Source organism: Hemicordylus capensis, chromosome 7 (assembly GCF_027244095.1).
Source record: "Hemicordylus capensis ecotype Gifberg chromosome 7, rHemCap1.1.pri, whole genome shotgun sequence".
Taxonomy (NCBI): Eukaryota; Metazoa; Chordata; class Lepidosauria; order Squamata; family Cordylidae; genus Hemicordylus; species Hemicordylus capensis.
The window spans coordinates 34,290,474-34,312,717 of record NC_069663.1 but is presented as its reverse complement, the minus strand read 5'-3'; the positions used below and the strand labels follow the sequence as shown (position 1 = coordinate 34,312,717).

At 46.9% G+C, this 22,244-nt stretch overlaps 1 protein-coding gene and 1 long non-coding RNA gene across 6 annotated transcripts in view; one reads left to right on the top strand and one right to left on the bottom strand.

Annotated features, from left to right (window-relative positions):
• The first annotated feature begins 5,600 nt into the window (after window positions 1-5,600).
• LOC128332598 (uncharacterized) lies at window positions 5,601-19,322 on the top strand. The gene is made up of 3 exons (XR_008310694.1): window positions 5,601-7,142; window positions 7,250-7,402; window positions 16,744-19,322. It is a non-coding gene; the product is annotated as an uncharacterized LOC128332598 (long non-coding RNA).
• COL16A1 (collagen type XVI alpha 1 chain) overlaps window positions 8,896-22,244 on the bottom strand; it is a 184,930-nt gene continuing 171,581 nt past the window's right edge. For all 5 annotated transcript variants that reach the window (XM_053267053.1, XM_053267054.1, XM_053267055.1 and 2 more), the window contains 10 exons: window positions 21,962-22,015; window positions 19,807-19,857; window positions 17,923-18,012; window positions 17,677-17,712; window positions 15,826-15,870; window positions 15,550-15,738; window positions 14,283-14,349; window positions 12,676-12,852; window positions 12,175-12,252; window positions 8,896-9,281 (listed from right to left, as the gene is read on the bottom strand). In XM_053267053.1, coding sequence (XP_053123028.1) covers window positions 9,079-9,281; window positions 12,175-12,252; window positions 12,676-12,852; window positions 14,283-14,349; window positions 15,550-15,738; window positions 15,826-15,870; window positions 17,677-17,712; window positions 17,923-18,012; window positions 19,807-19,857; window positions 21,962-22,015 — 990 coding nt within the window. In that variant the 3' untranslated portion in view covers window positions 8,896-9,078. The remainder of the gene's footprint in view (window positions 9,282-12,174; window positions 12,253-12,675; window positions 12,853-14,282; window positions 14,350-15,549; window positions 15,739-15,825; window positions 15,871-17,676; window positions 17,713-17,922; window positions 18,013-19,806; window positions 19,858-21,961; window positions 22,016-22,244) is intronic.

The window sequence follows — 22,244 nt, the reverse complement described above, 5'->3', positions numbered from 1 at the left end:
CTCAGACAGAAGCAGTCTGTAGTCATTGAACAAAACTGGGTTTTTTTAGTTCTTTTCTTTTTTCAAGCCTCTCTGAGTTGGTTTTTAACTTAGGACAAGGGGAGGGGTGAAGGGTGGGGGATTCTCTAGTGCAAACACATCCTCAGACAGTCAGAAGCTATCAGTTTTCTCACCACATGTAGGCTTGCACGTGGAAGATGTTTGTACTTGTTCAAGAGCCAAGTTAAGAGTGTTTTTTCTGGGTTATCCCACCCCAAGCCCAGAGAGTTTCTGTAGACAAAAGGCGGGGGCAGTGGCAGCATTTTGAACCTACCGATAATACAGAATAGTTTTAGGAGAAGCCTAACCAGGCAGCTCAGCAGGGATGATTCAGCATTTCTTTCCCTCACGTGAGCTTGCTCTGAGATAAAGGCTTTAATCTGCTACACCTTCACCCTGCAAATGTGGCACAGGGCAAAGACAGACTACTCAAACATCACCAAGAAGTGGTCCTACACCACACTGACTCTCTTCCGCCTGTGCTGAGCTGCCTGCCACTCCTGTGGTACAGAAGGAGCAGTGGGTGTGGCGACCTCCTCCACCTTGGAGGAGTAACCACCATGCTGGCTAGGAGCGCTGCCCTTCCTCAAGGTGGACGGAAACATGCCACTGCCACCCAACTCCATCCCAACAAGTTCCATGCCTGCTGCCCATGCAGAAGTGGTAGTGGGAGATGGGTTAAAATATTGCCTCTTCAACTAGTACTGGTTGCAGAACAGGCTCGGCTTAAGATCTAGAAGGGCCTGTCACATTCCCTCCTTCTTCCAATTCTTCTGCTCCCCTGCCAGAGAGGCACAGTGTGTGCCTGAATTTAGGCAGTGGGGGGGGGGGCACAGAAACCATAGCCACAATGCTGCCCCCTTCTCTGCCATGAGCTCTGCCTGACACTGCTGCCTTGTACATGGCAAGAAACTGTTTTACTGTTTGGGCTGTACAAAGCATAGTGAGCACTACACTAAGTAATTGATAAAAACAGAAGTTCAAGTGATCATCTATGAAACTCAAATATAATATTGTAGGATTGAAGGTAAGGTAGGAACAGGCAGAAAATATGGATAATAATTAGGGAGGGTGTGTGTGTGGTGCTTTGCTGCACAGACTAGAGAAAGGAAGGGGGGATCTAAAGTTAATAGAAAGTAAAAACTAAAAAGCCATCTGGATCTGAAAATGTGTTTTGCCAGCACACAACACAGAGGCACAATGCTTACTTTTTTCTTAAAGAATGGATTGGGGAGTGATAAGAAGCGGGGTGGGGGGGGTGCTGAGGTGAGTGCAACAAACAAACAAACACCAAACAGGAAGCTAGGGAAAAGGGAATTGGCAGTAAATCTACAGTAATAACATGAAGCAAGTAAACACATACACAGAGCACAGAAAATCTGAAATCAAGGGACCCTAAAGAATAACAAGAAGAAAGCAAACTGCAACCAACCAGCAAGCTAAAAAGCAAAAGCCCAAAAACTAGCATTACCACCAACTGCAGTCCCTCACACACAAGGAATCAGAAGCAGCTGAAAAAACACAGAGCTGGATCTGTTGTGTTGCACAAGCATAAGAAAGAGATGCATGTCCCTCCCCCACAGCATAGCGATTAGAGATAAGCAAGGGGCCTTTCCCTCCAAAACCGCAAGCTAAAAGCATTGCATTTTTCACTTTTGTATTTTTCTCAAGCTTCCCGTCCCTAAAAAATCCATGAAAAATATACTAAAGAACATGATTTTAGCCACTTTATTGAACCCTGGGTGACAATCCCACCAACCTGGTTTTCATATTTGCCAGATTTCATAACTGTATGCCCATCCATTCAGGAAATATAAAAGGGGGGCATGGTGTTGCCCCTTTCCAGGAAGTCAAAGGCCTGATTCCTCCACATGCTGGTGGAATGATGGTCCAAGGAGGCTTGGCCGCAGCTGGCCCTCAGTCTAACTAAGTGCTGCCACCAAAATAAGATTTTTACTGCCTTGTTGACACAGGCATTGCCATTGTTCTTCAAGGCTTATCTAGAAGCAACAACCCTATTAAATGTTTAACCATCTCAGCCTCCAAGCAACTTGGGGCACTGTGCAAAGGCTGTGGACTCCCCCACACACATTTTATTATCACAACAATCCTGGGAGGTAGGTTAAGCTGAGAGATAGTGACTGTCTCAAAGCTACTGAGTGATTTCGCAGGGATTTGAATCTGGGCTTTTCTGGGCCTAGCTTGACACTGCTAGTACAGCATAGTACTGATAGTCTCTTGCTGGTAGTTTGTTGCTCAACCACTGCAAGGTTCACCCTTCACCAGTCACAGTTTGATGCCGAGAACCCCTTAAACATCCAGCAGTTGTAGCAGCCCTTTGAAGGGGACAGCACTGAAGGGGCAAATTCTGATATTTCTCCACTAAATTGTATCTATGAAACTTGGTTCTCACAAGGTTCTCACTGTTCTTTGTGTCCTGACAGTTAAGAAAACAGGATTGAACCAAATAAGGAGTAATCACCAGATGAACAATGAATCATTCGCATGCGTACTAGATACTTAGACCACAATTTTGTTGTCACGTATACTGTGTCTAGGGTGTCAGCATCATTCAGATTGTTTGTATAAATGTAAGATGCACCTACAACCAAACTGTAATCAGTTTGAGAGCGTAAGCCCACTGATTACCTGTTGCTAAACTGCAGTAGCAATAAAAGCCTCTAAATGATTCCCACTGAGTCTGTTTGATTGACGAAAAGGCGGACCCAGGGACGAACCAAATTCACATCAATGGCATGATAGATGTAATGCCAGTCTTCTCAGAGAGTTGTCAATTTCAAAAGGGGAAAAGGGGACCTTCTACAAGGAACACTAAGAATTGGAAATTCATGAAGTTGGAACATGATTACATTAGAGATGGCCAACATCTTGAGGCAGGGTGGGTGGGATAGTAGACACCTTAGCTACCAGAGGTGGCTTTGTTTGAGACGGCCATTTTCTTGTTGCTGGCCTCAGAATATAACGGGGGGAGGGGAATATCAGGCTAGACCTTTCTTTAAACTGAACTTCAGTGAGGGCAGAAATAATTCCTCTTCCTCTTTTGATTGTATAAATGATTATGCATAGCACACACATGCACACATCTTGTTCCTCCAGTACTAGTCTTTGCCACCCTATCACTCCCACCAATGAATTATTCTATAACTGGCCCTCTGAGGAACACAGGCTCAAGTGTCTATCACCAAAAGAAAGATTTTATGAGGAAAATGGTCTGTTGACATGCTATTGTATGGGCAGTTGGACTTCAGTTACCAGCCCTAGGAACAGGGTGCTTCCTGGCCGTGAGGCTTTCTCCTCAGGTAGGGAGCAAGATGCTCTCTCAGGAAAGGAGGGAAGCCTTCTCAAAGGGTTTCCCTAAAAAATGACAGATGTTATTGAGCAATAGAAGGTGAAGGAAAGTGAGAAATAAACAAGAAAGGCAAGAACAACCTCCACTAAAGCTGCACCCACAAGCTAAGATGGTGCTTAAAGCACATCTAGCCTTGTATGAAGTTGGACAGGCCAGTATTTAGCCCCAGAACATATTCCAAAGCCTGGGCTGACAAGGAGGGTGATTCCTTTCCTTGACTGTATAAATTGTTATGTGTAACAAAATAAAACAACGCCTTTACTCCTTCTGTAATGGGTGTGTATGTGTCTTTTGCCATGCCTTCAGTCCCCCAAATTAAATTCTAGGAGTGATCCTGTGGGGAATGTAGGATACGGGGGTCTCTTGTCACCAAAATGGGGGCTTTAAACACAAAAATACTTTTGCACACTTACTATGGGCAGCTAAACTAATGATAGGCATGCTAGGCTGCTAGCTATGTGACTTTCTCCTCAGGGAGGGAGCAGACTAGTTTGTCAGAAGAGAAAGGAAGCTCTCTCAGACCGACAGGCCTCTCTACAAACCGCAGAACAAAATCCATCTTCTTTAAAGAATATAATTAATTTGAAAAGGAGCAAGTGTGAAGAATTCACTGGAAAAGGTCTAGCTTTCTAGCCCGACTGTGGCAGATCTCTGGAGGACAGAGAATTATTCTGTGGCAAATGTAGGATGGACAGAGTGCCCCCAGACAATTGCTCTCCCCTCTTTTTTCTGTTTACTCTTCTGCACTGGAGTCATGGAAGATCTTCCCACGCCAAATATTTCTTTAATATCCTAGATTTTCAGTACATTGCTTCTCATAATACATTTCCTCCACACAACCACTATGTCATGGAAAAGGCTGCTGCATTTCCTCCCTGCTCTCATGGCAAAAACACAGGGACGCTGTCACATTAGTATAACACAAGAATACTGAAGTTGTTTTTTTAAAGTCTTTCTCCCATTCACCCCAAAAAGAGACCAGACCCAACCACCACTTAAAACACTTGGTTAACCAGGAACAGCTGAAACAATTCATCCCAGCCCCCCACCCAAACAGGAACAAAACACTCATTTCCCCCAAAGCCTGCAAAACTGGAGAAAAGTGAGTGGCATAACACTAAAGGGAAAGGTTAATTTCTCCTTAGCTGCAAAATCCTTCAAGCAAGCCTGCCATTTTGAACTGAGCTGGTCAATTTCACCTCAGTTACCAAGTCCGCAAGCAAGCAAAACCAACAAATGCTCGTTTGATGTTTTATCTATTTATCCAGACATGGTTGCCTCATTTCCCAAAATCATTGCCTCTCAAAAAAACTTTTCCTTTAATAATTTGGCTGCCATCTTTTGCACACTTCCTGAGAATAAACTCCATTAAACTTAGGAGGAGTTACTTCTCTTATGTATATTGAGGCAAAATAGTGTTGTGTAGACTGAAACCACCCCTGAATTTTGTCCAGGATGTAGTAAGGCAAAGGCTAGGAGAGGAGCTGGAGTTAATACCAATTAGGAAACAAGGCACAATTAATTTATTTAAAGAATTAGGATGGTGGCGAGCCATGCGGAAGGTTGTGTAGATGAGAGGCAGGTTTCTCATTACTTATCCCCCTCCAGATCAAGGATGCAAGGCATTTGCCTCATATGACCTACTATTGCAGGGGGTCTCAAATGTGAGTCCAACTGTTGTGGGACTACAGCTCCCATCATTCCCAGCCACAATGGCCAAAGGTCATTGTGGCTGGGGATGATGGGATTTGTAGTCCAGCAACAATTGAGGACCTACGTTTGAGGATCCCCTGCATGACTATCATATCATTAAAGTGGATAGTTTGGGTCTGAAAATCTTTTGAGATCTGAAGGAATATCTTTATAAGCAAAGGATCTGAGTGTGGCTATTCTTTAACAAAAGAGCTTTGGATTCCAGGTTTTTAGCTCTATGGTTAATTTTTATTTTATTTTGCCTGTCTTGTCATTCCATACCCTTTTCCTGCAGATTGCCAAAGGGGGGACCATGAGACACAGACAGAGGTGCTCTTACCCCTGGACTTCTGGGCTGAAGTCCAGGGCCTCTCCACACCCCTGGGGGGGGTGTCTCCAAATCCTCCTTAGTCTGTCCTGGGTGGTGCTGGGCTACCCAGCCCCCAGTCAGCTGGCTGGCCGTGACCTCTGCTTTAGAGACGGGGGGGGGGGAGAAATATGTGGGATGAGAATATGTTAAGTTGCCTGTTGAAATGTTTCTGCCAATACATATTTGCATAAATATACCTGTTTTATATTCTTGCATTCTTGTGAGTTCAGTTGCTGTTTGTGCCCTCAAGAACCCACATGTTAAAAATACTGCGTGTGTCATGGCGTGTGTGTGGTGGTGGTGGGCCTCCAAAGTTGGGGGGTGGGCTCCAAAGGCCTTTAGGTCCAGCCTCCAAAATTACCTAGGTGCATCTCTGGACACAGAGGAAAGCCAGCACCCCACCCCCCCCGCCCCCAGTGTGGCTTTTCCTTTTGAGAGGCTATGAAGCTTGGGGCATCGCAATGTGGCATCCCTGTTGCCAGGCAATGTCTGGAGGAGTGTGGTGACCGTGGGGAGCAGGGCAAGTGCTCCCAGCGAGAAGTGTGGTCGGCAGAGAGCTGGGGCATCTCTGGCATGGGCCGAGCTGCCCTCTCTGTGGTTTGGGCAGCAGCCACAGCACCGTTCCCTTTAGTGATCGGGCTGGCGTCTTTTGCACACATTTCCTGGGAATAAGCCCCATTGAACGTAGGAGTGACTTCTCGGACACAGCGTGAAGAAACACGCATGCAGAGTGTTGGCGAGAGAGAGAATGAGAGGGAGGGAGCAGAGGTGGGCTGGGAGAGCATCTGCGGAATGTTCAGAGGGTGATTTCAATAATGACAGTTGGAGGCAGTTAGGAGTCATAGAGGTACAGAGCAGGGTTGGAGAACAGCAACTCTGGCTCTAGAAAGGAGGCCCAAACAGTCTGTGTCGAGTCTGACTTCTTTTGACAACATTGTCGTGAAGTTTATGTGCCCTGCGTTGCGGAGACCCTTCTTGCCATCTTTTGTAAATAATACACTCATTGTTTTTACACTTGCAAGCTTTGTTTCTTTTTTTTGAGGCACTGAACATATATGCCTATCCTGTGCTCACAAGGCTGTGACCAAGAGGTTATTTATTGAGAGCAGGGTAATAGGCAACCATATGGTGGCAGCAAAAGAAAGTAATAACTTATTAAATTCCATGAATGTGGTGACACAATTGATATAAAAACCATTAAATAAATCACCTCCCTGGACTTGGGGGGTGGGTATCAGGGTGGGTTCCTGACACACATATTGGGGCAAAATAGGGTTTTATAGGCTGAAACAACCACTGAATTTTGTCCAGAAAGTAGGAAGGCAAAAGCCAGAACAGAAGCTGGAGTCTGGTTTCCAAAAACTCCAAGGTAGCTCCATGCAAATTTCAGTAGCCTAGCTTCAACCTTAATGTGGAATGAATCAGTTTTATTGAAGGAAGAGTTTGGCACAACTTCATTTTTTGACCAACGAGTATACCCCTTAGGTTCTGGCAACAATGCGCCTGGAGCATCAATGGAGGATTTTCTGTTCAGCAGCAGTAGGCGAAAATATCTCTTTTTAAAAATAAAGGCTAAAGAGGATGATGATTAGACAAGGTGTTTAATGCACTGGCTCTTTAGGTTTGTTTGGGAAGGAAGTCTGAAACCCCTCATGTGCACGATAAGAGATGGTAAGCCAGAGCTCACTCACTTAGCGGCTATATTTTCACATTTTGAGCCAAGATGCTGTTAATTGCAGCCATTATTTCTAATCACAACCCTTGTTTTCTAACGAAAGGCGCTAAGCTGGATGTTGAACAAAGAGTTGCTGCAGCTCCATGTATGTTTGCTGCCACAGAGGCCATTTGTTAAATGGACGCTGCTGACAGAACAGCATAAATGTGCTTGATGGAGAAAAATGTGGCAGAAGAGCCAGTGGACTGCAATGAAGGTGAGCCAAATACCAATTAGGAAACAAGGCACACTTAATTTATTCAAATAATTAGGATGGTGGCTAGCCATGGGGAAGGCTGCCTAAATGAGAGGCAGGGTTCTCATTACTTACTCTCTCCTCCAGACCAAGGATGAAAAGAGTGTGCTTCATATGACCTACTACTGCCAGGCTTCTCAAATACGGGTCTTCTGATGTTGTGGGACTACATACAGCTCAAACCTTTGGCCATTGAGGCTGGGCATGATGGGAATTGTAGTCCAACAACATCTGGGGACCCATGTTTGAGGACCCCTGCACGACTGCCATATCATTAACTTGGATAGTTTGGGCCTGAAAATCCCTGATGAGACCGAGGCAATGGGAGGGCAGCTAAGCCAGCCAGTTTTGTTCCAGAGGAAAGTCATTTGAGAGCTGAAGGAATATTTTTCTAAGAAAAGATTTTGAGTGTGGCTATTCCTTAGCAAAAGAGAGTTTGAGATTCTATTTTTTTCTCTCCTTTTCCTTGCTCTAAGTTTGCATAAAAGGGCAGGACACAGGGATTAGGGTGCATTACAGACATTACATAAGAGGGGTGTCCCCCCTCATTGATATTGTATCTTCTCCAACTTCTCAAAGCTCTTCCATTATCTAATTTCTAATTATCAGAAGAGCTAGCAGCAGCAGGGTTGGATAGGGTTGCTTGGGGTTTTTTTTGAATGAAAAATATATTTGACAAAAATACACAATTGAGGCTCCAAAACAACATTCAACAGAAGTCACTGATTCTAATATAACAAATGTTTCACCCTCACCCCCTGCCCATTTCATATGTCACATTGAATAGAAAAGATATGGACAAAAAAGACTTTTGGGCATTTGAATAAAAAATGTAATTACATCACAATACATGAGATGATTTTGTCCCCAAAAAACTTACATCAAATGGATTTTTCTGCTTCTTTTTACATCCAAGAGATATTTCCATTTTTTAGCTTGCAGAACACAGAATGTCTAAGACACATACTTTTTCAAAACTTCAAAATCTCACACCATATTTAAGATCTGCTATTAAAAATTGTCAATGAACAACGTTAATGGAGAGGAGGGGGGATTTTGAAGGGGAGGAATCTTTGTCTAAGGTTTCAAAATGACACTTTTCATTTCTTTACTTTCCTCCAAATCTGTTTCCACACTTTCTTGTGTCAACCACACTAATGCCAACAAGCACAGTCCACTGGAAAGTTGTCTTGCACCAGCCTTCATGAAATGAACAGAAAGAAGCTGTGCAAGCGCCCGGCCACAATCTTGTGTAGTTCTTGAAAACTCCCTGGTGGATTGTGCCCCTACTGTTGAAAGAAGAGCAATGAATTCCTAATGGATCAAAGAGGCTAGACTTGTGCAGAGCCAAGGGGAAGACTGAAATGTTATTTTGAAATGTGTTTTGCAGACCACAGATGACACTACCAAATTCCCTTTAGAAGATGAGACATACGCACACAACCACAACCACACACACATGGATTTTTTTTTAAATGCCATCATGAAAGGGTGAACCCCACTGGATTAACAAAAAAAATACATAGTCAAAATATTAACAGCAATGCAAAAATAATTCACGACCAGTCGCGAGGACCAGATTTTGGCTGTTCCCAATGGAGTCCTTTGTGGGAAGAGGAGGAGGTCTATGTGGCATTTTAGCCTAAAGGCCCCTTCATGTTTTTGGGTTGGTACATCGGCTGCTCCAGAGGCATCATGCCGAAACAATCTGAAGGGTTGCAGTGGCCTGCCTTTCCAGGAGGCCCTGTAACTCCTGGAGGTCCTGGGATGCCTGGGATGCCCTGTTGACCCATAGGCCCTGGGAGACCAATCTTGCCATATCCTGGTGGTCCCTGGAGCCCTGCAGAGAAGCAGCAAGGAGAAGGAGGAGGAGGAGGAGGAAAAGAGGTACATTTCATGAGATTTAAACACCATCAGGGCTGATGTGCACTGTCTGGGCTCTGCCCTTTCAGCAGAAAGTCCCAAGGGAAGCCCTGTTCCCTTGGGAAGACCCATGTTGACAGATGTGTTTTTGTTACATATACAAGTTGAGCAGGAGGGAAGCAGGCAGACATCCACAGCATTTGCTTGGAAAGCAGTATCAGTCCCACCCCTCAAAGCAATGGAACTGATTTGAAGCTCTCCTCCTTTCAGGCTGGAAAATGCAGTTTCTCTCTCTTTTTTGTTGGCTGCATTCAAACTCCCATACTGCTTGTGTGTCGCATCCTGCTGTGACTTGCATGCTGGACCCAGAAACATCCATCCATGCTCATTAAGAAGGCATCCTTAGCTATTCAGGCAGAGGTTCCCAACCTTGGGTCCCCAGATGTTGCTGGACTACAATGCCCATCATCCCCAGCCACAATGGCCAAAGGAGTTGAGGTCCAACAACAACTGGGAACTCAGGTTTGAGAACCCCTGTATCTTTCACCAATATGAAAAACCAGGAGAAAATATTATCTCCTCACTTGGCATGACTGTAACAATTCTTGTAGGAGAAGCTCATCTGTCCAAGTGAGCTGGGAGGGGGCACCAAAGAAGGCACAGTTGCCTCTCCTTCCTGAAGCTCTGTTTGCTCCTCTTTCTCTCTCTCACCTCTGCTCTGCCTGCAGGCTGGCCATCCATCAGGTAGAGCTGCATGGGCACAGCTCTACCTGGCAGAATGTGGGACAGATGAGCAAACAGAGCTCTGGGAATGAGAGGCAGCTGTGCTTCCTTTGGCACCCCTCCCAGCTTGTTAGGATGAGTTGCTCCTGAATACTTGGTGATTTACTTCTTGGACTGCTGCAGTACAAAGAGTATTTAATCACTGATGCCAGATGAACCAGTATATACCCCTATACTGTATTCTGTGCTCGCTAATCTGAAGCACACAACCACTTCTTCATTCCGTATCTACAAATGCTAACCTGGAACAGCATCTCCATTTGGCCAAAATGTACCATTTGGAAGTGTCAAAAAAATCCACCCTTCAAATCACCCCTGAAGGTGAGCATGTCAAGGTGGCTTAAAAGCACTGAAAAGAAGGTGAAGCTCTGCTACAAAGAAGTTGGCAAAAGAATCAATAATGCGGATCTTTCCTAAACTATGGGAACTTAGGAAGCTGCCTTTTACCAAGCCAGACCCTTGCTCCATCTTGTCTACAATGACTGGCAGTGGCTTCTCCAGGGTTGCAGGGAGGAGTTTTCCCCAGCCCTCCTTGGACATGCTGCCAAGGATTGGACCTGGGACCCTCGGCATGCAAATGCTCTTCCAATGAGCTACAGCCCCATCCTCTAAGAGGGATATCTTATGCTCAGATGTAGTCAACTATCCAAATGATGACAAAGTTCCTCATCAAAGACTCTTGAGGAAACGTAGCAGTTATGGAATAAGGGGACAAGTACATGTGTGGATTGCGAACTGGTTGAAAGACAGGAAACACAGGGTAGGTATAAATGGAGAGCATTCACAATGGAGGGAAGTAAGAAGTGGGGTCCCCCAGGGATCTGTACTGGGACCGGCGCTTTTTAATTTATTCATAAATGATCTAGAAGTAGGGGTAAGCAGAGAGGTGGCCAAATTTGCAGATGGTACCAAACTCTTTTGGGTAGTGAAATCCATAATGGATTGTGAGGCGCTCCAAAAGGAACTCTCCAAACTGGGTGACTGGGCGACAAAATGGCAAATGTGGTTCAATGTTGGCAAGTGTAACGTGATGCACGTTGGGACGAAAAACCCCAACTTCAAGTATACGCTGATGGGATCTGAGCTGTTGGTGACTGACCAGGAGAGGGATCTTGGGGTCATGGTGGACAGCTCGTTGAAAGTGTCAACTCAATGTGCAGCAGCTGTGAAAAAGGCCAATTCCATGCTAGGGATCATTAGGAAGAGGATTGATAACAACACTGCTAATATAATGCCCTTATACAAAACTATGGTGCAGCCACATCTGAAGTACTGCATACAGTTCTGGTCACCACATCTAAAAAAAGGACATTGTAGAACTGGAAAAGGTGCAGAAGAGGGCAACCAAGATGATCAGGGGCCTAGAGCACCTTTCTTATGAGGCAAGGCTACAACACCTGGGGCTATTTAGTTTAGAAAAAAGACGAGTGCGGGGAGACATGATACAGGTCTATAAAATCATGCATGGTGTGGAGAATGTGGACAGAGAGAAATTCATCTCCCTCTCACATAACACAAGAACTAGGGGTAATCCCATGAAACTGATTGCCAGGAAATCTAGAAAAAACAAATGGAAGTACGTTTTCACACAATGCATAATCAACTTGTGGAATTCTCTGCCACAAGATGTGGTGACAGCCAACAACCTGGATGGCCTTAAGAGGAATTTGAATAATTTTATGGAGGAGGGGTCTTTCAATGGCTACTAGTCAGAGGGCTATATGCCACCTCCAGCCTCAAAGGCAGGATGCCTTTGAGTGCCAGTTGCAGGGTAGCAACAGCAGGAGAGAGGACATGCCCTCAACTCCTGCCTGTAGGCTTCCAGTGGCATCTGGTGGGCCAATATGTGAAACAGGATGCTGGACTAGATGGGCCTTGGGCCTGATCCAGCAGGGCTGTTCTTATGTTCTTAAATACAAACCAAGGCAGACTCTGCTTAATAAAGGAGGCAATTCATGCTTGCTACCTCAAGAACAGCTGTCTTTCCTGAGTAAGAGATGTCTACTGCATATCTTAATGTTGTAGAAAGAGGAGCTAGTTCTTTCAGAAATGCACAGAAAAGCCAGTCACAGAGAAAGGAGCTTTACCTGGAGGGCCCGGGGGCCCAGACTCCCCCATGATTCCAACCCCTTTGTCTCCTTTTTCACCTTTGGCACCGGGCTCACCTGGACCGAGAGAAAGAGAATAGAACAGGAACTAGAAGACTGAATTCATCTGTCAGTCACATGTTGGGATGATCTTATTTTGTCAGACTGTTTTCTCATGGTGCCCTTTCTTGGCATAGCTGATAAGGCTAATGTCTAAGACACATGTAGATATCCCTTTACAAAGTTTAGATACAGGTAATTTTAACATCGGATTAGGACTTTATTGTGGGACAGATGGGACAGTTAGTAACGAGAGTGAGGGAAAGGTTCATGGCAAGAAACTCTCATAAAAATAACAGACCGAGATTGAAAAGGAAACAATCCCACAGTTCAAATACTTGAGCTACTGCTAAAATTGGGGGAAACTCAGTTGATTTGTCACTCTGATGTAGGAGAAATACTGAACTTGTTTCCTCCAGGAGCAGAAATGAAAGCACTTACCTCTCATTCCTGGCACTCCTTGCCGTCCCTCTCTCCCAATCTGTCCTGGCATTCCTGGGGAGCCAGGAGACCCTGGCCGCCCAGGTGCTCCATCTTTGCCAGGGGGTCCTGGCCTTCCTGGCTGAGAGGCCAATTCCACGGGCATTTGCATTCGAGAGGTGTAATACGCCATCCGTTCTGCAGGGGGAGACAAAGGGCCAATGGTGTTTGCTCTGCAATTGTAATGATGGGTTATATGTTCATTGGCTATTTTGCTGGCGGCAGCCAGGAAGGCTTCAGGGGCCTTGTATTAACAGCTACCTGGAAATCCCTGTTGAGCTCACAGCTAGAGGATTGACGAGGCAACCTCTTCTTCTAGAACGTGTACTCTAATGCGACACTTACAGAGAGCACCAGCCTTTTAAAGGTATTTCCTTGGTATCGCTGGAGCCAGTGAAGCAATCAAAGGTTTGCTCCCCAGATTAAAAAACAACAACTGTACTCTTACTTTATTTTCATCATTTGTAACATTTTTATACTGCCTTTCTACTAAAAGTACACAAGGTGGTGCTCACTGAGAAAATTAAAACAATCTACTTTAAACGTAACAATAACATAAAAAACCAACAAGATGAGCAAATCAAATGAACAGCAGCCATTCATAGACTCCCAGCAGCACAGAAAAGCACAGCCACCAAGCAGGGGTGTGCATGGAACCGGTTTGGCCAGTTTGGTTCTAATCGGAAACAGTCCGGTTCCAGCCAAACTGGGTCCGGTCCAGTTCAACCATCGAACCGGGCCAAACCAGTTCAGGGGATATACTTGTAAAGGGGAAATCAGGCGAGGATTCCCCGTTACAAGAGCGGGGTGGCGGACTGTAAGAGGCGGCCAAGCGGGGGCAGCAAGAGAGGGACAAAGCTGCTTATCCAGCCTGGGGGCTGGCACCGCTGCTCACCCTCCCGGCACAAGTGCACTCAAGTGCACTCCCCCCTCCTTTACTGCAGGAGTGGAGGCCAGAACTGACGCACTGCCAAGCCAGTGGTGGGAGGGCGAGCAGCAGCAAGTGCTGGCAGCTGCGCTGGATAAGTAGTGTTTCCCCTTTCTTGCCGCCCTCGCCTGGCCTTCCTGTACTGTGTAGAACTGGTTCACCTGAACTGGACCTGGTTTGGTTCAATCATGGACTGGACCACTCCCAGTTCAGTCTGCGACTGAACCTTCGAACTGGCCCCAGTTCGAGGCGAACCATTTCTGCACATACCGTTTGTGCACACCCCTACCACCAAGACTTTGAGCCAAGCTGTAGGCCTGGTGGAAATGGGTGGTCCTAATTATCCTCCTAAATATGGAGATGAAGACCAGGAGTGGGGAAGGGTAAACTGAGAATCTTTCTTGTAAACAGATGAAGACAATTTGGGCTGTGATTTTTGGTCCTGTCACAAACCAAACTTCCAGGGTTTCTTGTTTGAGAGCCATGATTAACAAACTAATAAGAACGGATCTGGCTCAAGGCTCCCCCAGAGCCTCCTGAGTTAGCAGCCCAGCTCCACCTCTTACTTCCTGAGTGTCAAACTGCTCACTTCATCCTGTTCTATCCCACCCCCACCCCCCGCCACCAATCTGTTACCAACCGTCAAACATTTTGTTGAGCTCTTGTCGGATGAACCTGCGGATTTCATCATAATTGACTACATCTCCCTAACAAGAAAGCAAAGAGGAGAAAAAGCAAAAGTCTGTCACTATGGCAGAAAAAACATTTTCCTGTACCGTATGCCTCTACTTCTGATGAAAGCCCAAGTCAAACCTACAGCCCCCCAAGTTCATCCTTCCTCTCCTGCAGGGGTTCTCAAATTTGGGCCTCCCTTTTTGGCCACCGTGGTTGGGAATGATGGGAATTGTAGTCCAACAACATCTGGGAACCATTCCTCTATTGCAGGAACTCCACTATGCTGGGCTGCACTGCAATGTTGTACTTTGATTCCCTCCCTGCCGGTTGCATTTGTGTCCCCCCATTCGTTTCCAAGAAGCTCAGAGCAGCCATGGTAACCTCACAACAATCAGGTCATTCTGTGCCATCAAAAAATAGGTCCCTGAGGGCTGCATGACCCTCAGGGACCTATTTTGGGATGGCACAGAGCACTTTGTAGGGAAGGGGAGATTGATGAAAGTTGCCTTTGTCTCCACCTGAGTGCCCACATTGCTTTAATATGGAGCACAGAACACTGCCCAGATGTTTCCTTTACTGCACCCATGCTTTGTTAGTCAGGATTTAGCTTTTATATCTCACTTCCTGATCATCAGGTCATCAAAGCAGCTTACAACATTTTAAAAACAGGATGTTAACTACTACTTACTCTCTCTTCCCAGAACCTTAGTCCTCACTATGTGGGATGGTTCTGCCATAGCTGACCCCTTCCCAGCATCTTATTATACTAGCCCATAAGTGCCAGGATAGTAACTATTCTCTCCCAACCATTTTTGTTTTCAATCAGAGAAAAAGTCACTCCATGATCTTCTCGGCTCCAAAGCGTTCTTCTTCCCAAATGTCCCCACTGGGACCCTATTTTAGGCAGCTGAAGGCTGCTGTTGCCTGGAGCTGAAGAGCTCTCTCATGATGTCCCCAGAGTCAAAGTAAGAAGGAGTCAGATGCTCTCCTGCTTCAGGTCATCTCCCTTGGCAGGTCCTCCCTCCCTTCCTTCTGGGGCGAAAGAATTTGTGATGTCCCAGCAACCCAAGCAGGGATGAGCCAGAAATGCAGGTCTATGTGAAGCCCCATGGTCAAAGGCTGAATCCCCTAAACTGTAGTGAGCTACTCGCTTATTCAGAAATCTTGTCTTGGACCCCCCCCCTTTTCCATTGTACCCCCAGAACATCTACTGCACCTCTTCCAGTTCTTACCATTGTCCCAGGCAATCCTGGGTTCCCGGGGCTCCCTGAGGGACCAGGAGAGCCAGGCTGTCCTCTCTCCCCAGCAGGGCCACGGGGTCCAATGGGGCCCATCGAGCCACTCTTCCCTGGGCCCCCTGGCATCCCGGCCCTGCCTTTCTCTCCAGGGTTCCCTCTCTCCCCCATGACTCCAGGTTCACCCTGGAAAAGAAAGAAAGCAGACCAGTCAGTGGGGCACTGTCACTGGATGGGAGCCCGATGTGAGAAGCCCAGCTGCGTCTCTCTTACCTTCTGTCCAGCAGGTCCTGCAAGGCCTGGTTTTCCAGATGGGCCCTAAGAAGCAAGAGGAAGCAGCAATGACCAGGGAGGTAAATGGCTTGGGAGCAGGTTACCTGAGAGAGCACCTTGCCTCATATGTCCCTACCCATACCATAAGATCTTCTTCAGAGGCCCTCCTCCGGGTACCCCTGCCAAACGAGGTGAGGCAGGTGGCTACCACGGAGAGGGCCCTCTCGGTGGTCGCACTCCATTTATGGAATAGCCTCCCCAGTGAGCCTCTCCTGGCTTCATCATTTTATTCTTTTAGATGCCAGGTAAAGACCTTTTTGTTCACACAGGCCTTTGAAATTCAGGTTTTCAGGTTTGTTCTGATTTTTAACTGATTTTAAAATGAGTTTTTAAGCTGCTTCGTATTAAATTTTGTATTTCCTTTTCTTCCTTTTTGTCTGTTACGATTTAATGTGTTATGTGTTTTTATTGCATGTTTTAATCCTCTCTTGTGAGCTGCCCAGAGAGCAATTTCTTATGGGGCAGCTAACACATAAAGTTTATTATTATTATTGTTTACACAGTCAGACAGGTGTTATTGACTGGTTTGTTTTATCCAGACATCGGGTCCTTCCCAAGGACCTGGGATGGCTGAATTTTATCATCAATGTTGTTGCTATTATTATAGTATCGTCGCAGAATATAGGCTGTTCCCAGTAATGCTGCTTTTTGTAGTCGGCTGATGGTGATTTCTGTGGCCCCTATGGTGTTGAGGTGCTCTTCAAGGTGTTTTGGAATTGCACCCAGGGCGCCAATTACCACTGGGATTATTTTGGTCTTCTTCTGCCATAGCCTTTCAATTTCAGTTTGTAGATCTTTGTATTTGGTGATTTTTTCTATTTCTTTTTCTTCTTTTATTATTATTTCTTGTTTACACAGACAGACAGGTGTTATTGACTGGTTTGTTTTTACCAGACATCGAGTCCTTCCCAAGGACCTGAGATGGCTGAATTTTATCATCATCATCATCATCATCATCATCATCATCATCATCATCATCAAATACCCACAATACTTTGCTGTTGGCGAGAACTGCAGTTGAATGCCATGGAGAATATCAGTGCTATTCAATCGGATTGTCAGGGATCTACCCCTTCACCTGGCCAGCTGCCCCCCAGGGCTGTCCTGTGGACTTGCTGCTCCCAGCAGTATTACAGCACTCATGGGGGCCCCTGCTGCTGCCCAGCAACAAACACTCTTCTAGATCTGGCAGGGATGGATCAGTACTGGCTCATCATAGAGGAACCCACAACCTATTCTCACCCTCCAGGGCCCACACAAGCTAGAGACAGCCCTGCTGAGGAGGACACAACTGAAGAGGCCCTGCTACATTCATGCCTGCTACTGCAGTCTCCAGAACCATCTGGCTGGCTACTGTCGGGGGCACTGCAGGATCACATGGACTCTGGAGCTGAAAGATTACCTTCCTCCCTGCCTCTGCTGGCTGCAGATGATGACCTGGAGCAGAGGTGAAGCAGAACACACCGCAGCGACATTGGGACCCAAGGGAGGGTGTGCTACGCACTGCAGAGGACACGTGTCTGCCCCCACGTGTCTTAGAACCAGCAATTCCACCGCAAGGGACAGAGTCCTTTCCAACAAGACTCTCCTGGGCTGGTTTTTAAGAAAGGTGCAACTTTGCATCTCGGTGAGGGGCCAATGGAAACAAGCCCCTTCCCAAATCCCAATAGAGTCTCACAGGCAGCACAGCCTCCAGCAGCCTTGGGGAGACTGGGGTGGTTGTAGTGGGGGGAGGGGGTCATGAGGGCCAGGTGAAAAAAAAGAAGGCTGCGTAGGTAACAGTCACTATACCTCTTTCCCCATTTGTCCATCCGAGCCTGGCTCACCCTGGGAAGAAAGGAAGGAAAAAAGAAAGAAAGAAAGATGTTTAACGTCTAGCCCCGTTATGTCTGCAGTGATCCAGAGCGGCCCCCTGAACTGTCGTTGTGACTGCATCTCCCCCGTCAGAGCTACCGTGGCTTTTAAAAAAACCCATCAGAACGTTTGCAGAGCGGCTGAAGGGGTGGAGCCCCCGACCTCTCGATCTGCTGCACTCACCGGTGGGCCTGGATGGCCTGGTGGGCCTGGCTGGCCTGGAATCCCACCCATGCCTCTTTCTCCAGGAGTTCCCCTCTCACCCTTCAGTCCCTGGGGAAGAGAAGACGGAGAAGTCAGGTGGCTAGCAGAGGCGGCTGAGCTGGGAGGACTCCGTTGCTGGAGCTCTCCCTCCTCCCTGCCTCTAGAAGTCAATTATGCCGATGCCTCCTGCTTACATATGCCGGCACTCCAATGGGTGGTGCTGAACCCCTGACCACCTCCTCCACCCTGGGCTCTGCTAGCCCAAGATTGCTTCTTGTAGATTGGGGGGGGGTCCCCTGTTGTTGTCGAACTACTGTATTTACCTGAATAGAAGACAACCCTGAATTTAAGACAGCCACTTTAAAAACAGAGGTTAAATACAGGTTATACCTGTATTTACCCTAAAGGCATAGCACTCTGAATTTAAGATCCCTTCCCCTCCAATTTCTAACATCAGGTTAATACAGTACAGTACAACTTTTGCCATCCCCAATTCCATTCCAACAACATCTAGGGACCCGCAGTTGGGAACCCATATTGTAGATCACTCCAGAATCTGACACATGGTGTGAAATGGGTAACTGTCGTAACTACTCCAGGGCCAGTTTGAACAACCTTGGTTTTGTGGGTCAGAGCAAAACAAGTTGACAGTCCATAGATATTTACTGAACTGCTCTTGCAAATACTACTTTTGTTAATTTGACTGTAACTTTGTTGTTGTTAGCTGCCAGGTTTCCACTGAGAAAGGAGGGATATAAACTGAACAAAACAAAACAAACAAAACAAAACAAAACAAAAATAATACATTAGTGTCAAACTATCAACTCTGTGCATCCTGTTTTTTAAAAAAAAACTTTCAGAGATTTCTAGTATGTGTTGAGTTGGGTCTGAATCATCCAGAGGCCCGGTTCAACACACAGAAATCAACTGAAGTTGGTAACACAGGTTTTGGTTAACACATGAAAAATGGTGGTGGGGATTGGCCCTGCATCCAGTTTCATTTCAGCTGGCAATATTACTGGATGCTACCAGGGGAGAAGGAAACATGGGGGTGGTGCTTGTGGTGGTAGCGATGCACCTTCCGTCATGTCAAGATTGTGTCCTGCTCCAGGCACTACCACAGTCTCTTCTGTATCTGGGACCAGGGATGCTCAGCCCTTGGACAGCTCCCAAGGCAACAGGTCAGGACCATGGTCAGTGAAGTTGCTCCAACTTGTGCCTCTTGGCAAACTGCTGGGTTTTGTACCTGCTGTTCAGGCAAAGGGACTTGGCCCTGTCCCTTCAAGTAGCAGCCTTTGATCTCTACAGGGGCCTTGCCCTGTTTTGAAGGTGCCCACTCTGACAGCAATGGGGAGGGGGGCTTCACCATGGCTGGGAGTTCTGCGGAAGATGTCTCTGAATTGGAGGACATCAGCAGGGCTGTGTCCTTGGGTTTCATTGGGGATACTGACTGGGTCCCCCGGTTCATCCAGTATACATGGGGGATTCCTAATAGCATGGGGTCACTAGGAGCCAAAATTGGTGGTGCTTTCCAATCTGACTCTTCTCCCAGACACTCTGCCCCATCCCTCACTCAGGGACTTTGAGGGTCACGAGACGTTGTGGACTGTCAGATGATCATTTCAGTCACACCTACAAATCACACAAGCTCTTCCTTAGCAACACACAAGCTCAGAAAAGCATTTCTGAGCAGGGCAGCAGAGGCGAGGCGAGGATGCAACCAGGTCCCTGATTCTAGGAGATGACCTTTTCTCCCCTTTTGGCCCATTGCTGCTATTTGGCAGGACATGTTGGGGTCTGGAGGTTGAGCATGGGCCTCACAGCAGCCAGTGGGGAGCTAACATTGGCAGGAATCCGACTCACCATCCCAGCAAGTCCAGCTGGGCCTGGCTGCCCAGGGCTTCCAGGAGGACCCTAAAGAGGCAGAGAAATACAGGCAGCTTAAGGAGAGGGAAACGACACAGATGCAGGATGATGGGTACACACACAACCAGGGGGCGTTATTTATTAGAGTCATATTTATGATGTGTTTATTAGGGTTCTTCCCCTGCTTTTCAGTTCATAAAGGGCCCACAAGGCAGCTCTCTTTTAAAATGTCTTAAAACACAAATGAAAAGTGCATCCAAAACCAACTATAAAGCAGAAGAGAAGAATCCAGGGTCAGCAGTAAAATCTCAAGCAGCAAGAGACCAATCTTGGAGCTGGGAGACCAAACAGCTCTTTCAATGCAGGTTTGCAAAGCGTGGGCCTTTTGCTTTAACCCTCTCAGCTCTCTCGTGGATCACGGATGAGAGCAGCCATATTTCTTGCCCGTGGGTCTGCCCCATTCAAATGTAAAGAGTGGGAGGTGGGGCGATTTGTACTTGAGGAGGGGCACATGGCTGAGGGAAGCTTAAGCCTTCCCCCTCCTTACCTCCCTGCACTGTCATCTCAGGCGCTAGAACTGTGCAGGGCCTCAAAAGTGCCTGCCCCCTCCCAATTGTCATATTGGGCTGGAAACATGACTTTTTCGAGGGGGGGGGAGAGCAGGGGTCCAGAAGTTCTGCCATGACAGCAGGGGGCCTCCCTACATTTCCAGCTCTCAGAAGCGGCTTGCTGTCATGGTGGCACTTCAGTCTGACGTGTCTGTCCGACCGACACAACTGTACAGCCGTGTCAGGCACTTTCTCTTATTTCTGTCTCACGTCTGGAATCCAGGGTGGGAAATCCAGATTATCCTGGATAATCTGGAGGGAATCTGGGGAGAAAAGTGCACAAAGCAACGATGCATAGTGGGTGTGCTAAGGCAGGGACGGGGATGTTTCATCTCCTCTTACTCACACTCCCCTTTTAATGTAAAAACATTGCACCACTACCCCTTGCTTTATATGAGAATAGAGCAGGCCCATGAATGAGCAAATATGGCTGCCTCCATCACGTCTGGTTTGGCCCTTCATTAAAAGGTCATCCCATAGGGCGTGTGGCACGATTTGTCTGCTAAAAGCTACAGCTTCCCATTTAGAAAGCACTTTGTCTTAATTAGGAGCGCACTTCTCCGTGTCTGCTGCATTTTCACCCTCATAACAGCCCCGAGAAGCTAATCTCCGGGGCTCTCATTTCAGGAGCGGAACTGAAACTTGACCAAGGCCGCATTGTGAGCTTGTGACAACAGTGGGACTCGAACATGGATCTCCACACGCCAGCAATAATTCTGTAATCTGTAGCATGCTCTTAACATCAGGACGTGACAGATGAAGGTTTCAGGGACCCCGATTCCGCCAGGTGTTACTAAGTCCCACTGTAAGCAATGGAGCAAGTTCGTTTGGAGCCCCACTGTTTCCAGAGGGCCTGAAGGATGACTGACTTGGACTGGGGCTAGACTCTGCACCTGGAACCCATGCCCAGCAGGAAGACTAGGCGCTTGAGCAAGGATGCTGTGCTAGAGCGAGGCTGCCGTGCCAGCTATACGTGCTCAGTTTGGAGCTTGCATTGCAGCCTAGTGTTGCACTAGTGAAAACATGTTTGCACTTGCACAACAAGGTGTGCAACCTTTAGCATGCCACGTTGGTTTTGCAGGGAAGCTTTGCACAAGAGGGCAGTTCTGAAAAGCCCCATGATTTGGAGCAGCGACGCAGCCTTCTGGCACTGGTGTAACTCTCTTTGTTGTGCATATTGGCCTCTAAGGACGCATAGGAGCTCTTGGGTGCAATTCATCACTCTTATGGGGTGTATGAGCCCCCGCCCCCCTTTTCATTTAGCTTCTGTGAAAACCTGCTGCTAATCTTTAAGGATGTGCAAAGGACGAAAACAAAACTGGAGGCAAGGAAAGTGAGAAAGGACTCAAGCTGAGATATTAATGGACTGTGTGGGCTTTCACGCAAGGACCTGAAAGAATCTACCCACCACTGAACTCACAGCAAGCAGGAATTAGTGTTAGCAGCAGCATGATCGAGACAGAGTCTGCGCCCATAGCTTAACACCACAACTATGCACCAGTCCATTTTAAGGCCAACACGGAAGAAATATTTATTTTACTTACAACGTGACCAGGAGGCCCTGGTCTGCCCTGAGGTCCCAGAGGCCCTGGCTCTCCCTGGAGGGTGTGGGGAGAGAACGAGAGAGAGAGAGAGAGATGAAGAACAACATGGAAGGAGAGAGGAAAAGTGTCTCTCTATTCAGGGGTCCTTGGACCGCTAGATACAGATCTATTGATCTTATTATGGCAGATTGCTAATCTCCAATTGTGACTAGCAACCTGCTGTCATACGAATATTGTACACCTATACCAATATTCCACAAGAAACCAGTATTCTGCACCTCTA